Source organism: Coturnix japonica, chromosome 21, assembly GCF_054131305.1.
Source record: "Coturnix japonica strain WE chromosome 21, WE-NBRP24, whole genome shotgun sequence".
Classification (NCBI taxonomy): domain Eukaryota; kingdom Metazoa; phylum Chordata; class Aves; order Galliformes; family Phasianidae; genus Coturnix; species Coturnix japonica.
This window is the reverse complement of record NC_140683.1, coordinates 4013405-4029806: the sequence shown is the minus strand read 5'-3', so window position 1 is coordinate 4029806 and position 16402 is coordinate 4013405. Positions and strand designations below refer to the sequence as shown.

The 16402-nt window shown below is 38.0% G+C and overlaps 1 protein-coding gene and 1 long non-coding RNA gene across 51 annotated transcripts in view; one reads left to right on the top strand and one right to left on the bottom strand.

Annotated features, from left to right (window-relative positions):
• LOC146757441 (uncharacterized) overlaps window positions 1-16402 on the top strand; it is a 60993-nt gene that overhangs the window by 8729 nt on the left and 35862 nt on the right. The window contains exons 2-3 of the long non-coding RNA XR_014936220.1: window positions 2321-2430; window positions 11936-12028. This is a non-coding gene — a long non-coding RNA (uncharacterized LOC146757441). The remainder of the gene's footprint in view (window positions 1-2320; window positions 2431-11935; window positions 12029-16402) is intronic.
• The window catches only part of STRBP (spermatid perinuclear RNA binding protein), a 56916-nt gene continuing 45741 nt past the window's right edge, over window positions 5228-16402 (bottom strand). For 31 of the 50 annotated variants that reach the window (XM_015879038.2, XM_085521092.1, XM_085521094.1 and 28 more), the window contains 2 exons: window positions 15316-15360; window positions 9315-10082 (listed from right to left, as the gene is read on the bottom strand). In XM_015879038.2, the coding sequence (XP_015734524.1) occupies window positions 9988-10082; window positions 15316-15360 (140 nt within the window). In that variant the 3' untranslated portion in view covers window positions 9315-9987. Of the gene's footprint in view, window positions 10083-12265; window positions 12707-15315; window positions 15361-16402 lie in introns of those variants that run through there. The other 19 variants (XM_085521098.1, XM_085521100.1, XM_085521103.1 and 16 more) reach the window with 2 other exon arrangements.

Genomic DNA, 16402 nt, shown 5'->3' with positions numbered 1-16402 from the left:
GTAGTAATTGTCATTAGAAAAGTGCCATCATACTGCATTGCCAGAGTACCTGTCTTCCTAGCAGTACGCACTCTCTTAGCAGAGATCTGCCTCCAGATGAGTCTTAAAGTTCTTCAGGTGGCGGTGGTGGTAGTTTGGGCTACACGGGAGATATTTTAGCCCAAACTAACAGCAGTTGTTTGAATTTATTAGAATGGCAATGAGTTTTGGTGGAAGCTCAACTTTAAGTTTATAAGATGAGTTGAATGTGGAAGACATCAGCCTTTCCTCAAAGTCACCTTCCCATAGATACCCTTATTGTTAAGGGGCAGGTATTTCTGGCAGTACAGGTTTCATGCTCAACTTTGCCACTAAGCCCTGGGCAGGACTTTAGAAAGTGTACAGCCCACGGGGATTTGCTTCACTGTATTTAGCACTTTTGAGAATTACCCCAAAGCAGTGTTGCTCTCTTAGAAGTGCAAGTGTCCCAGAAGATGCTGAGACAGCTGGAGAACAGGTGACATTCTGCAGTAGAAGTAGTAGTTAAGCACCAGTCATTGGCCCCTGCAGAGGCTCAAGGGGAGAACAGAATTGCTCTGTAGAGAGCTCATCAACCTAAAAAGCTTAGTCAGTTTGATCAATAAATATTGATTTAGGGTTAGGATCAGAAATAAGACGCTGTACTTTGGAACTGGAAGACAGAGACAGCTTCCTTTATTTTCTGTCCAAAGGAGGCTGCCTTTAAAACATTCATCCTTAAAGGCCTTTGTGATATCTGATCTGTAACTCACTAACACCTGTACCTTTTCTCAGGGAAGAATAAGTGCATGAGTGGACAAAGCTTCAAGGCTTCTTCTGGGTTGTTTTTGTTTTAAACATCTGTTCTGTGTTCTGTTGTCCCTGAAGGCGTATTTACCCACTCTTAAATTATGCAGCATTGCCCAGAGAATGGCTCTGTGTAGTAGAACATGCTCTCAGCAGTATAGCCTCAATTTTCTTCCAGTACATTTCCATGTAATAATGTGCTGTTGGAAAACTACGCTTAACTTTATTCCATTACTTGGAGCAGGGAACTAGTGATGCTAGTTTGAAAACACAAGAAACAATCTATATAGTGAATTAGAAGTTTCAGAATTAAATTCATGTATCTAAATTTCTGAAAGCTGTACTACTCTGAATACTGTTCTTCAGCCCACAGCTATTCTGCTTGGAGCATTATCACTCTGCAATTGCTTATAAACAGCCCTTTGTGGGATTAATGAAAGAATAATACTCTACTTGTTTAGTTTGCAGGATGCTCTTGCAGAAACTGTAAGTTATACTAGAAGCGCAGGAATACACACATTTCCATATGCATAGATCATTAAATTATAACAGTACTGGTAGTAAAGCAAACCTGCCAAGATGTTCTGTTCCTCTTAATTAAACTTGATCTATTTGTGCCTGCTGACTTAAGATGCAGTTAGTGTCCACTGCTGAGATGACAAAGTACCCTGAGTGGCTTTGTGGTGGTTATGCTTACAGAAGCTTGTGCTTTTCTAAGAACACAGAAATGAGCACAAATAAATAAGTACATCAAGTTATTTCCATGGAATACTATTAACCAACTTATTCACAGCAGCTTTGAAATACAAAGCTAAAACTTACCTTCTGCTCTATTCCCTTACAGATTAGTGTTATAATTAAACACGCTGTTAGCTTAAGAAATGTAAGTGGATAGAATTTGAAAATAAGCTTTCATGGTAAGATGAACCTACTTTGTCATAACGCCAGTATTAGAGACCTGAAATTCGTACATTAGAACACGTAGTTCTGGGAGCAGTATCTGCTTTCCCTTGTTAACATTCTGTTCTGTTCAAGACCAAATTGTCTAGAATGTTGTACAAGTTACTAGTATTCCTATACTAGTATACTATACTATACTGCATGGAACAGTCTCCCCATCTGGACAGGGCTGCATTGGCAAATAGAATTTGTTCATTGAATTTCTCCTGTTTCTCCACCTCCTCTTTGTATTACCTGCTTATTTACAAAAGTGGAGAAAAAGTATAATCTGCTGCAGCAGCTTTTAGCTTGTGATATGGATAGCTTAAGCCTCTTACCTAATTTCTTGCAAACTATAGGAAAAAAAACAATATAATCTCCCATTGCTGTTAGTTTACTAAGGCTGCTGATTTACCATAGTAGACAAATGTCCTTTTTTTACCGTAGATTGGCATTTATGGCTTTGGAAAAGGCAGTTCATCTTTTCCACCAAACCTGCTGTCTGTTATACTTAACTTCCTCAGACTGGAACGTTCTACCTTCATTTTTTCCTTCTCTCTCTCTCTCTCTCTCTCAGTGCATTCTACCAGAACCAGGTGTGTTCAGCCAGCAAAGTTCAAGTAGAAGCTGCACTGCACCTTGTAAACTGCAGAGTGGCTTATGGCAACTGGGAGCTTCTAGATTCAGGTAAGAGGCAGGAAGTAGGTGCAAGTCCATATACTATTTTGGACTTAAATTTTGATTTATTGCAACTCTAACTCATCTCAGCTCCCTTGTAGCAGTGGATGACTACATTCAATTAATGCCCTCTAGATTTAGTGTGATTTATCATAGTGGAGATAAGAGTCTAGAGATTTTGACAAACTTGCACTACTGGGCAGCTGAATTACATTTTCATCATTGTTTACACAGGGTAGAAGAGATTGTACCTTTACCTTATTGCCACAAACCTTTGAAGTTGGAAATTTGATATCTTCTGCCTCAATCTACGGTTAAAATTTTTATTTGCTCTTTAAATTCTTCAGCTCCTGTGTATCAGTAGATTATTAATTAAACATGCAAGTGAACTCACCCACTGAGCCTTCAGTTGTTGCTACAGTTCCTGTAGGCTAGTTCAGTAACATCATTAAAGTATCCTTAGCCACTAAACTACCCCTTGTACAGTGTATTTAACATTAGATTGTAAAGAGTTAAGGCACCAAATACATAACAAAACAACATATAAAATAAGAAATTTGCTTTTGAACTGCACATCTCCACTTACCACTTTGGATCATTCAGCTCCTCGTAAGCGTCAAGGTAAGTATTTGGCCTGAATTTTTCATTTAGCCACAAGAACTGGAGACAAAACACTGAATTGAATCTTACACTGAAGTGAATTTTTCTCTCACAAAACTCATAGAACAACTTTTACTAAGGCATTCCACTGCCTATGCATTATCAGCTAGGTCAAGCAGAAAGAATATCCTCTTCTGGAAGACCCTACTCATGTTTTTGTATTACCTTATGACCTGTGTTACCACTTGTACACAACACCTGAATCGCTACCGTTTTTGTGAGTACAGTGGGAAATGGGAAGATATTTCAGGGCAGTAAAGAGCCTGCACAAAAATAGTCATGGATTTAGATAACAGAAATTATTACAATAAAGAGGCATAACTACAGGGGTTGAGAAATAAATCACAGAATGGTTTGGGTTAGAAGGGACCATTAAGATCATGTAGTTCCAACCCCTTCTACAGACCTCCCTCTAGAGCAAGTGGTTCACAGCCCCATCCAGCCTGGCTTTGAATGCTGCCAGGATGCCAGGCATCCACAACCTCACTGGGCAACCTGTTCCAGTGTCTCACCACCCCCACAGTAAAGAATTTCTTCTAGCTTTATAATTACCTTTACGATGAGAATTCTCTTAATGTCAAACAGTTACTAGCTTAAATGGTTAAAGTTCTAAAGAAAATACGAATGAAAGCTGCTGTCATAACCCATAAGCACAGGGACTTGGGTACTGCTCTAAAATAACAGAAATTCTGCTTTACAGTAAGGATCAGTTTAACAGCAGATCAGATCTGTTAAAACAGAAGAATGAAACCAGAGTGTTGTTAGACAAGCTGCCTCATACTGTAGATAGAGGATGCATAAACCTTTGCTTCACTTTGAACAAGTCAGTAAAGTATCTCATTTTTCAGTAGTGTTTCTTTTCTTTCTTTTTTCCCCCCAACACGAAGCTTGAGAGGGTTTGTGTCCCAAACACGGTTACTGCTTCTTCAGACAGTATAACTGTACTGAGTGGAATTTCTCAGTGAGTGCAGCAGGGAGATTTTTTTTTCTTCCCCCCCCCCCCAAATGAGAGGTACCTGCCTGCTTTACAGCTGAGAAAAGCAATTTGAACTTAACTCATTAGAACATATCTCATCATGTATCCAAAACAATCCAATCCTTACAGAGTTCTTGTTCTGTTTCCCAGAGCCTCAGAAAGTAGAAGCCTTTTCTATAAGCTGCTCCTATGACCTGGAACTCACTTGAAGATGGGAGGCAGTTTTTTCTCCTTATTAACCAACTAAAATGCATCTGTCTACAGAGTATTTAGCTAAATGCACTAAGTAATAATGCAGAATGATTGCATCTTAGGCTATGGAGCAAAGGAGGCAGAGAGAAACTTAGAATTTTGTCTAAGACTGAAATGCTGCATTTGCTATCTGTTTGCTATTCATTTATACAGTTCAGGGATCTCCACTAGACGGTGATGATCCATAGGTTCTTAGAAATACAGGTGCAGAGGTATAAAGGAAGCAAGGACAATGTGCTTCTATAGTATTTCTGTCAGGGACTGCTGATTGGAAATACTGAGGCATATAGGCTGGTTTGCTCAGGACACTGCTGGACTGAATCAAGCATGGTATGCTAAAGCTGCTCATGTTTATGGCTGTTTTGGTGTTTTTCAATTGCCAGGGGATTGCTGTCCCACAGTTGAATAGCCTCCAGGCTGGAGATCGATTCCCCAGACCACCTGGAAGGTTTCCATGCCACTCCTCTTTCTACCTAGTAATGCAAGAAACTGGTGGGTAGGGAAACTTTGCTTAGCAGTCCAATGAAAGGAAAAATAGACAAATAATTTTTGAATTGGAGAAAATAGTTACACTTTAAATCTTTTTTCCCACCAGAAGGCAAATGCTATTAAAGATCAAAGATATTAGAATAGTTGTCACAGATGTTTGCATGAGTAGAAATAGTTCCTCAGCACATGGATGACTTCTAGGGAAACAGGTTTTCCTAGATACTCTTTGTAGGCTGATTAAAAGCTTTCAGTAATCTAGAAACATATACAGAAGAGTCTGTAATTCGATAGAATCGGTTATTTACAGGGATGCTAAAAGGAAATTCAGAAGAGGCTGTGGTAGGCACAATATTTACAGGAGCAAAGGTATTTAAGTAAGTGCAGTGGAACTTACGGCAGCAGGGTTTACAGCACATTCAGCAGGAGCCATGACGATTGCTGAATCATTTTATTAACTCACGCTGGCTGCATGACAACAAATTAGACAGATTAGGAACCACCTACCCAGGCACTAAATTGTCTTTGTGAGAATTGGATTGTGTTCTGTGTCCAACAGAAACTGTTTGGGCAACAGAGGCTGCACATTACACAGACCCTTCATGGGTAGAGACTGGCCTTCCTCCATCTGTGTGGCTCAGTGCCCAGGAATAAGGTCAGCATGTTCCAACTCCTGCATGTGTGCTTAAGGAAGACAGCAAGCCCTGGCAGAGGGAGGACATGGTGGCAGGAAGCATCGTGTACCATGCTTTCATCTAGCCAAGTCCTTTCACTGTCATTCAATTCTGGTTCTGTAACATAGCAGGCTTTCAAGCACAGGATGATGATGGAATAGATCTCAAAAAGGTTTATGCAGATTTTTATATAGTGTTTGTATAATGTACAGTTAAAACACCAGCTCAAGACAGCAATGCCCTTCCCAGTCATTCGTTTTAAAGCCTTCTCTAGACAGAACACGCCTGTAGAAATCTCATGCGGTTGGCAAAGCAGGATTTAAGTTCCCTTATAAAAGTATATAATTCTTTCATAACACAGAGTTTTATATCTGGGTAAATTGACAAGCATTCCAGATGCCACTCACCCATTAGGAAGGAAAATGGTGAGGAATGGTTAGCAGTGTACAGTATCTAGGGATTTCTATCGGTGAGGACTACTGTCCTGCATGGATAACTCAGTAGGCTGGTTATACCTTCTCCCTCGCACAGTGCCATGAAACACAAATTGTTACAAAAGGCAAGTAAATACCTGCATGATTACAGGTTTGCACTGAAAAGCAGCTAAAGGCAAATAAATGCTGTTTTAACAATGGGACAGTCTGCATTTTCATCTCTCAGTTCTGTGAAGAGCTTTACTTCTCTCAGTATCAACCAACCAGACCACTCAAGCTCACATTTTTCTTCCAACGTCAATGTAAATTCTGTTCATCTCCAATCCAGACAACACACTAGACAAGCCAGTTTTTCATTGTAAAGTTCTGGTTTCTTTTTAATCCTTTAAGTGCCAGACATCATCTCCCAAAATACACACTAGCGTCTGGTTAGCTAAAACTAGAGGTAAGGTGAGAAGTGAATAGATACAGACTTTCCCAAATGTCTTATTTATATGTAGCAGTTGAAAGGTACTTTTTCAGAATTCTTTCTTTTCCTCGAACCAGAAGTTCAAACTGTAATATTTTTTGCTTCACAGACATGTTACTACAAATTGACAAAGCACGTGGAACCACTTTCCACATTTTACTACTGGCTATATCCAGAAAGACAATGCTCAGTAACCATCAAATAGCAGAACTCACGCTCACAGGAAAGGCACTTTGAGACCATGCTCCCATGAGATGTCTTTTAAAATGGAAATTAGATATTTACGTAAAAGAAAGCAGATTCTATCTCTGCCTTAGAATAATAGTGGCTGTTACAAAATTGATCGAGCAGCTGTTATCCAATTTACTCATCAAATTATAACCTTGTATTTCAGCTAAGTAAAAATCTACTCTTAGAATTTAGTCCGTAACTATTCTCTCAAATGCCCATTTATTAGGCATGTGTGGAACTCACATGAGTGATGCTTCAGCACATTCATGTTTTGCTGAAGTTCCACCAGGAATGAGTGAGGTTCCTGGGCTGTTTTACCAGCCATTCTGAATGGCTTCAAAGAAAGCAGGTATAGGAGTACAGTATGAATTTCAACATAAGGAAATGTTGTCCATCCTACTGAGAAAGGGTGCAGCAAAGCCATGAGGACAAATTTGGAGGTATCTACTGCTTTATGAGCAAAAACATACCAAAGACATTCAGTATCTTTTCAGTGAGCAACAGGAGAAGATCCAAGAAAGTGAAAATTTCAAGAACAGTAAGGGCAGAATGGTTGGGGTTCCAAGAGTTAAAGCAGTAATGACAAAAAACATGGAAGTTCACAGTCAAAACAGTGCTGATGGAAAGCAATACACATAAATTAAGCTGACAAATACAGGCCACAAAAGAGAGATCAAAGAAGTCAGCAAGACATTTCATTATTCAGTTCTCGAACTGGACAGATGACTGCTTGTCAGACTGTAATCAGTCTGAGTTAAACCTAGGAAAGGAATACTTGAGAGAAGTTAATTATAATGCACCTTAACATTCCTTGAAGCATATAAAATACTGTCTTCCAGAGGAAGCAGAGCAGCCTGCTGCTCCACTATCAGGATTGACAAGCTGAAAGAATGAAATGAATTTTAAATGAGCTTCAGACCAAGCTCTGTGTTTGCACCTTGAAGGTAACAGAAGATGAAAATCTGCACCACCAAATAGGAAGTACATTCTGATGGCTCATCAATTGCACCTGCAAATGCAATCAAATTGTTATGTGCTTTAACAGGCAAGTCATTGGTAAAGTTCCTTAAGTTCGTTTCCCCCAGTGCAAACACATAGGCCACTTGCAAGGTCAGGCTTCCACTGACATTAGCTAAACTAACAAAATTTGACAGCTACTTTTGTACATCAGCCTATGAATTCTATCCAGACATATCCTCAATTATGGAGAACCTACACATGCAGTTTATTTACTGAGTTTGATGTTTTCAATATTGAAATGAAATACGGTTTGTTTTTGGCATTATATTTTGATGCAAAACAACAAGCTTTGGGTCTGACTTACTATTACATATTTCATACCAAGTGATTTTCTAGTCTTGAATCAGTATGAACTGTGATCAGTCAGGGCTATTTAATGCTTTCATCTCTGAATTGAGACCCTAAAATGTTAATACATCACCCTACTCCCCCCCCCTTTTTTTTTTAATTTTTATTTTTAATATAAAAAGAGTTGTTTCCAGCAACTTCAAGTGCTGCAAGTGCTGCAGTTAAGCAGCACTGTACTATGCAACTTTGCATAATGTAAGGTTATATAAATGCAAATTAAAAAAGTAACTATTTTAAAACTACACATATCATGTGCACCATATAAGTCTGAAACCATTTTCCTCCATGTAAAACAGTAGTTAAAACATCTACTACAGAACTGAAAATATTTATGGATGTCTCTTATTTTCATTTCTAGCTTTAGAAAACTACAGCTGAACAATTTATCCATGCAGGCTTAAACCCTTGCCTGCCTGCCTGCCTTCCTGTGCCCACAAGAGGAAAGCAAACCAGCTGCTTTGTGAATTAACTTGGCCTGGTGTAATCTGATCTCTGCAGATTTAAGATGTAATATCATTGAAGTTTTTCATTCTCCAGTTGGAGTTCAGCCTTAGTAGTTCAGGGAAATAATTTCTCCCTTACTAGTTAGATAGCGTTACATATTCCACTTGGCATTTTTATTTCACATCCCTGTCACCATGGCGTGGCTTTCAGTGCAGGCCATGGCTTTAGTACCTATCCAAATGTTTTCGACAAACATGCAAGGAATGCAGTGCCTCATACATAGCAGTATCAGTACAGCTTTTTAGGCTATGCAAAAGGACATTTAAAGTAGAACAGTCTGTTGATAAAACCAAACTATTTCTTAAAAGTTTTAACTAATATTAAACTCAAACCAGAATATTTGAACTGGCCTTGACAACATAAAAAGCTGGATTTTAGACCTAAGTATCACTTGTTTAAACACAGAAGTAAATAATAAAAAATGCACCATATACTTTCACAGGTATGTGAGATTTTTAGGAAAAAAAACAACAACAGTAAAAATACTCTTCAAGCTGAAAATAAAATCTCTTACCTCTTATATCACGATCTCAGCTTACAGTCATTAAATTTCTGCTTATTTTATACAAGTGCATATGGCTATGAAGGTCCGGAGAGAATGAGAATAAAGTGGTATTAACCTGCTGAAAACTGCTCAGAAGTCGTAACTGAAATATATAGATGTTCCAATACCATTTAAATAAGCAAAGACTTTTACCTTTCAATTATTGCTGATTACTGATTCACAATCTTAGACTACCAACAAACAAATACTTAAGAAAAAAAACCCTCAACTAGTAAATAATAGCAGCAAAGATCCTGATCCGGAGATTGACCAGATAGTACATTTTCCTATCATTTGGTGATAATTTTCAGAGACACAAAAGCATGTATTTCAAAGTCAAGTTTAGGCCTACCCTTTTTGTGCCTCACATTAATGATGTAGTAAAGAAAGAGAGAGAGAGAGAGAGAGAAAGAATAACATTTAGTCATATTTTGGAGAAAAATATACTATATTTTCCTGGCTTTTTGCTACATTTCATGTCTGCTGACATGTACAATGGTACAAAGCGCTACTGCTTCAGAAGTGACCATTGTAAGTCTTTGTAGCAATTTGTATAGGAAACATGCAAATAACCATAGTATTAAAATTCTAAAATACTCAAGTAATGCAGGATTCACTGCTTAAATCACGTGCCCTGCTATGTCTTGTTTTGTATTTCCCTCCCCTTTAAGCCCACCCCTGCTAGACCAGTCTTTCCCTTCTAATGTAAAGAAAATAACCAGAAGTATATACACATCTATTGCTATGTACCCAAAGAAAGGACTGTGGCTTGGAGTATTGCTTTTCATTAAATGGACCAAAGTTCAAGAAGTGAGAAAAGCACTTTGGAGGGGAAGAAAAAAAAAAAAAGAGAGAGGAAAAAGTTCAGATTCCATGTCTGAAGTTGAGAAACCTCAAAACGAGCCACTTTTGTTCTTGCTTTTAAGACATGTACAAAATGCCATTTCGAGCCACACAACCTGATGGTTCTAGAAGTCAGAGAAGAAATCTTGAGGGCCCAAGTGAATAATAAAAGGTGCGATGCTGAGAGGCTGGCAATAGGGACTGTCAATGAAAAAACCACCTACAGTGGGAAAAGAGCAGAGAAGCAAAACTTCATGTTAATTTCAGAGAGTGGCTGAAGCTAAAGCTCCATTTAAATTTCTCTGCTCTTTCAGCTGCAAGTGGAATTTTCATTGTAAAATGGGCACTTTGAATTCTGTGAAGGTACTGAGACATCTAACGCTTTCCACGGTTACCACTTTCTAAACAAAGAACTGACAGCTCATTCATATTTTCAGTAAAGCAGAGAAATGTAAAATATGCAGCAAGGGGGGCAAGTTTACAATGTGGTTAGTAACTCCCAACAAATGACAAAAAAAAAAATAGACTTTTATCAGTTGTCTGAAATGACTGCCATCATGTTGGAAAAGAGCATAGCGCCCTCCTTGTGTTCGAAATAAGGAACAAGTTATTTGGTATCCAAATGTTTATTGTATAGAATTGGTTCAGACAATATTTTGTTAGAAAGTTTTACAAATCTGGGGATTAATGAAAAAGAAAACAGTTGCCAATTGGGAACTCCAAAACAGGGGCCAGGGGGAAAGAGGGGCAGGAGGGAAAGGGGAAAAACGTGTGCAGAGGAAATACTCCTTTAATGAATATTAGATTAACAAAAATGGGCTCTTATCAGCCATGCTTTTTCTGCTCCGTGATGGCTTCCTTTCATCCATAGGCCAGCAAACTGTGTTGGTGATTTATGACCACCACTCAATTTGGTTACATCCTCCAGACCCTGCTCTTTATTTCAACACTAATGCATGTATGACAGCAGCAGGCTCATTGCTGCTTGTCAGTAGATCTTCATTTTTATTAAAGTACCACCAGCACCAAATAAAAGTGAGAGCTATGGCAGAAGAAAAAACATTTAAGATAGAAATATTTCTAAGCATAAATACTTAACAGCTGCAGTTAATTCCAAGAAGAGCAGCTTGTTATGTAAGCCACCCCTTATTAAGCTGTTCTGTAATTTCTTTCCCTACAGTGGAGGGGGTGGGGAAAGGAGGAACTTCACATTGCTTTAAGCAATTCTTAGATCCTCTTCATAAAGTTCGCCCCTGCTTCAACAGCAGAGTCTGTTGGGGAACAGTGTATACAGACAATCATGAAAAGAGCATGAACTAAAGCAAACTTCTGGTGAGCAACTGGTGAGGTCTGAGTAGAAGTACTTTAAAGAAGTACAACCAGCAGTGCTGCTTATTTTGTGGGGGTGATACCTTAATAAAGACTACTAGAAGCCTACAGCAGGTTTTCTGCATGATTCTAAAATACACGGAGACAGCGTGGAGCTGGGACCTGTCTGGGAGTCCAGGACAGGTGCGCACACTCCTTTACCTTAGAAAGGATTCATTTGGTTTGTGCACTAACTCTTGAGAAAAGTACTGGCCTATGGCTGAAGTGTGTCACTTTCCACAGCAGCACTCAACAAGAACTGGGACAATTAAATAGCAAGTTTTCATGGGGACCTTGTTGCTGCTTTAGATTCTTATAAATGTAAGGGGTAAAAGGAGAACCTTTTGTTTTAATAGGAGATTAACAAATAAAACCCTTACTGAAAAAATAGTGAATGGAAAATCAAAGGTGGGCAGACAATCTTAAGAGTGAAGAAGGCCACAAGAACAATTGCTTTTTTTTTTTTCTTTTTTTTTTTTTTTTAAATTTTTTGTAAAAAACGAAAGGAAAACAAGCAGTTTTTGAGTTCTAAAGAATCAGATTATAATGTTATTGTCCTTTCTCTGGGCAATACGGACTTAATTGTGTATCACTGTAATTACATAATGAGTCCTTTTGTGGGAAATTCCATAGTTATGTTTTTCACAGAATGTAACCTAACACAAAGAGACAGTCTAAGATTAATTCCCTTTGTTTGCTTTGCAGTATTCTGTATGCAAGTGAAGAGTCTTGGATAATTAAGACTAAAGTCACTGAGAGTTTCAGTACGCCAACTTTAAAGATTCTAAGGAAACTCAGGTACTGATGCTTAGCTCTATAAAATAAGACAATATCTAACCCAGATCTTACTAAGTTTATTACAGACCATAATATTTACAAAGTTGTATTTTAACTGTGAAGATTCTGTTGTGTGGTTGTTTTTTTTTTAATTTAATTTTTTAAAGAACTATGCCCTATTTTAAGTAACCCTACAACAAGTACAGGTCATTAACTGAATCTGTGCGACTGCATTAGGAAACAGGCAGTACTCTTGTGTTACAACAAAACAGTTTATTTGTGATCAGTGTTTTATATTCTATACATCCTTCACAAATTTAATTTTACATAATCGGATACTTCATTTAAAACGTAAGGTTTAAGCTTCTAGTTCTTCCCTATAACAGAAGGCTGGTATAAGTTATTTGAAAATGAGGTAACATTTCACAGAACATTTTTTTTCAAGTTTTAGAGAACTAAATTTGCATTTTGTTAAAATCAAAAAGTAGGAAAAAGATGTTTCTTTACAAATGACTTTGCTCAAGTATGTGTTCAAAGAAAACAGGATAAAAAGGCTTTTTTCTTCTAACATTCTGTACTGTACTGTGTTGTTCAATCAATAGGAATTAGCTTCTGCCATTTGCTAAAAGAATGAGTAGTGGGGAACAGGATAAGTTGGGAATTTCATAACTGGTAACAGAACCATTCTCTTGGGTAAACCTACAGAGAGAAAAAAGGGAGAGGACTCCAAATAAGTTCAGTGATCCAAGAAAGTCAGATAAGAGCTTATAATCACGTTTCCATTAACCTTTTCCAGATCAATTGATGTCATTTTAGGGTGCAGAGTCTCAAACAGTAACATTTCAACACTTTGTGCTATTTCAAACAGATGGTTAGCTTTGAGTTTGCTTTTATTTTTGTCACTCTATTTGGTAAAATTAAGCAGTATTCTCAAAAGAGAATGTATTTTGTTGAAAAAAGACTGAATATTAACTATCATTTTGAAATAGCTTCATCTTTACTACCTATCATTCTGTTTTCTAACTTCATAGTCCAGTTACAACTGCAGGTATTCTAGACAGGAACTGGTACGCATAAAAGAAAATTCACAGGGACTGTTCAGCAGTTCTGATAAGCATCCATGTATATCAGTCAGAAATAAAGCACCTACAGTAAATTCTGTATCTCCTTTATTTTGCTTTTGCTATCCTGTATTGAAGTTGCAAGTCTGGATAGATTAATATATGCCTGATTCCATGATTATGGTAGAGTTCTTGTGGCCTCGCAAGCTTCTGCACAATTAAATGCTTTTTAAAAATATTCTTTCCTATTTATATACTAGTTTTTAACCTACGTATCCATTTAGAAATCACAAAGCAGCAACAGCAGGTATTCCAGAGCATCAAATGATCAAAGTGAAGTTTCCCAACATGCAACAGCTTACAAAGGCAGAGAGACATGTTTACCTTACAGCCAAAAAGCATTATCCCAGTACTTCGCATCACAATCATAAGACATTAAAAACAGAAGCTCTTTATGTGAAAAATGGGGGCATCCAATTCCACAGTGCTTTGAAGTCAGTGGTATGTCACATATACACAAATAAGTTATTAAAATCCAGCTCCCAAAATAAGCATCATGAGAAAAACATGAAACAGAAGGAATGAAGAAAGAAATATAAAAAGCTGCAAGTAAAACTCATACTGCAGGAACACTGGTAACACTTGCTCTGTCTTCAGCTGGAAAAGGATTCGTGTTATGTCACTATATGCTTTGGCTTGTAAAAATACATATGAGCAGGTATCAACTGGTTATAGGTTACAGCCAGTCACTACAGGTTTGAAAGAAATAAAGGGATTTAAAAAAAAAAAGCATGCCATGAAAGAAGCTAAAAACTTAATTTCCTTTTATTTTCCCTTGAAAAAAAACATGAAAAAAACAGAGTGTACAGAATACACTCAATAGGAAAGCACAGCTGTAAGCTGCCATTTTTCAAAGCACGTGGCTAGTCAGTGGGACAGGATTTGCGGAGCTAGAGAGGTTTACTTGAATTTACAAGGGAGAATTCCACACTTTGAAGTGCAGTACATTGTCCACTGTACTGCCCATTTCCACTGTAGAAGTGTAGAATAGGACCAGCTAGTCTTAGTCAAGCAAAGTGAACGTTTTTGATAAAGCAGCACCATTCTTCCAAAGCTTATAGCTCATACCTCAAAAAGAAGGTGATGAAATAAATATTTGAAACTGTTTCTAACTTCTGTAATGCTATCTGGGGAGTTGGTATTTTCCAAGCTATGCAGATTGGCAAAGAACAAATATTATAAATACAAAAAAAAGCTAAGAAATAGGAATGCAAGCTTGGTTTCACATGTGAAAAAGAACTGCAGACCTTGAAATGTACCCAGTTTGTCATTTGAGTAGCAGGATTTCCCTCCTGTCCTGTGAAGACATTGGTTCTAGTGGATGCAGGGTTTGTTGTTTTTTTTGTGTGCCAGGACATATCACTGACTCCAAACTGCTTTGCTCCCATTGCCACATAAACCTCATTCAAAGTAACCAAAAGGGCCAGTTAGAGGTAAAAATGCTACGTTAGTCTAGCATTAAAAAAAAGCAGGTAGGGTGAAGTTGAAGTAAGAAAAACCTTTCCCGTCATTGCTAAATTTTAGTTTACTTTACTATCTTCATGAAACCAATCCTTTACCAGCCTGATTTTATTGTGTTTCTTAGTAAAAAAAATTGTGGCAAATGACCATATACTATCATCCTTGCAGCCTCATCACAGTATAAGTGACACAAAATCATTCTGCTTGTCCCAGGTAGCAGTGGTTTTATCCTGCAGCAAGGGGGTGTGCATGCTGGGGATTGGCTTGTGTATGGACATCGACTTAGACTGTACTGGATGTTTCACAGAGTTGACTCTATTAAGGGAGCTTAGTCCACAAGCCAGTTAAACTTGTGGACAAATATTTTGCTATTGTCACTCAGATAAATATTGCTCAGATGCTGACATAGGCCCTTCGGTAGTCTTTGAATGGAGCACAAATTGGCTGTAAAAAGTAAGAAAACTACTTCGTTTCAGTATGAAAGGGAACAGGCAATTAGAACAAGCAGTCCTTCCACAAGATCAGGCAAAGCATAGGCAAAAAGCTACTCCAACCAAAGAAGAACCACAAGGTTATGGCACAGAAGTGTTCTTGTAGTCATGGTTTAAGAGCTTTAATCTCTTAAATTTCTAGTGTAAATCCTAAGCCAGCTTGGACTGCCACATTTGGACTGGCACAGGAATTTCTGTATATTTTCTAATTTGTTAATTACTCGGCTATACGTACCGTAAGCTGGCGCAGCTGTACTATACCCATACGGCGCTCCATAGCCTGCAATACAAACAGATGAAAAACGGATTTCATTTCCCCTGGTAACAGAAGACAGTTGGTATTTGCACACCAGAACATATGTACCCTTTCTGGTACATAGGTTTTCTTCAACTTCCACAAAAAGGAAGGTAATGCTAGATGCCTGTGGCAGATGCCATGTCATTATCTGTGAAGTGCCTATGTGAATTCAGCATTTTCTGACACTTTGACAGCCAAAAGAAAGTTTCACAAAGAACATCTGAACATGTAGATGGAAACCGAGAACAGGAATCTTTTTCCAAAGAGGTGGGCGTTACTGTGGAGTAGGGGACAGAAACAGTGCATAACACCAATCCTGGTAACAACATCTCAATAATTAAGACTTTACATGTTGCATCCCTCACCTGCTTTATCTGGTGATATCACGTGTCCATCACAAAAAACAACAGATTTCTGAGAAGAGGATGAAGAGAAATACTCTGTTGGCCAAGACCAATAAAAGCTTAACAACTGCAATGACTGGGAAATTAAACCCATTCCTGGAATAATTCCATGCTGGCAAAGGATGTGCCCCTGACAAATTCAAGTGTCTCATAAATGACTCCTCAGGCAGAAAGACAGTTCCAAAACCAATGTTAACAGACATTAAAAATGAATTACTGTTTTTTAATATTTATGATTACATCAGCACACAGGAACAATGAAGACATCGTGCTGTTTTACTGTGCCAGAAAGGAGGTCTACCAAACAACAGTGCTTTGCTATTAGTATGTGTGAATGGCTGAAAGGTATAATTAGAACTCATACCGTAATCTGAATAGGAGAAAGCAAATATTAAAGTTTTTGTGCAGTTCTGTAACACCTTATATTGCGTGTCTTTCATACCTGCTTGCAACCTACTGGTTAAACAAACAAACCAATCATCACTATTTTGGATGAATCATTAGTAGCTGAGCACTGAACCTTTCTAGCTTAAACAATTTTGCTTCTGATGGTTGCAAATCTGCCCTGAAGAATCAACAGTAAGGTAACCTGATTAATAGTTCACTTTCTCTATACAGTA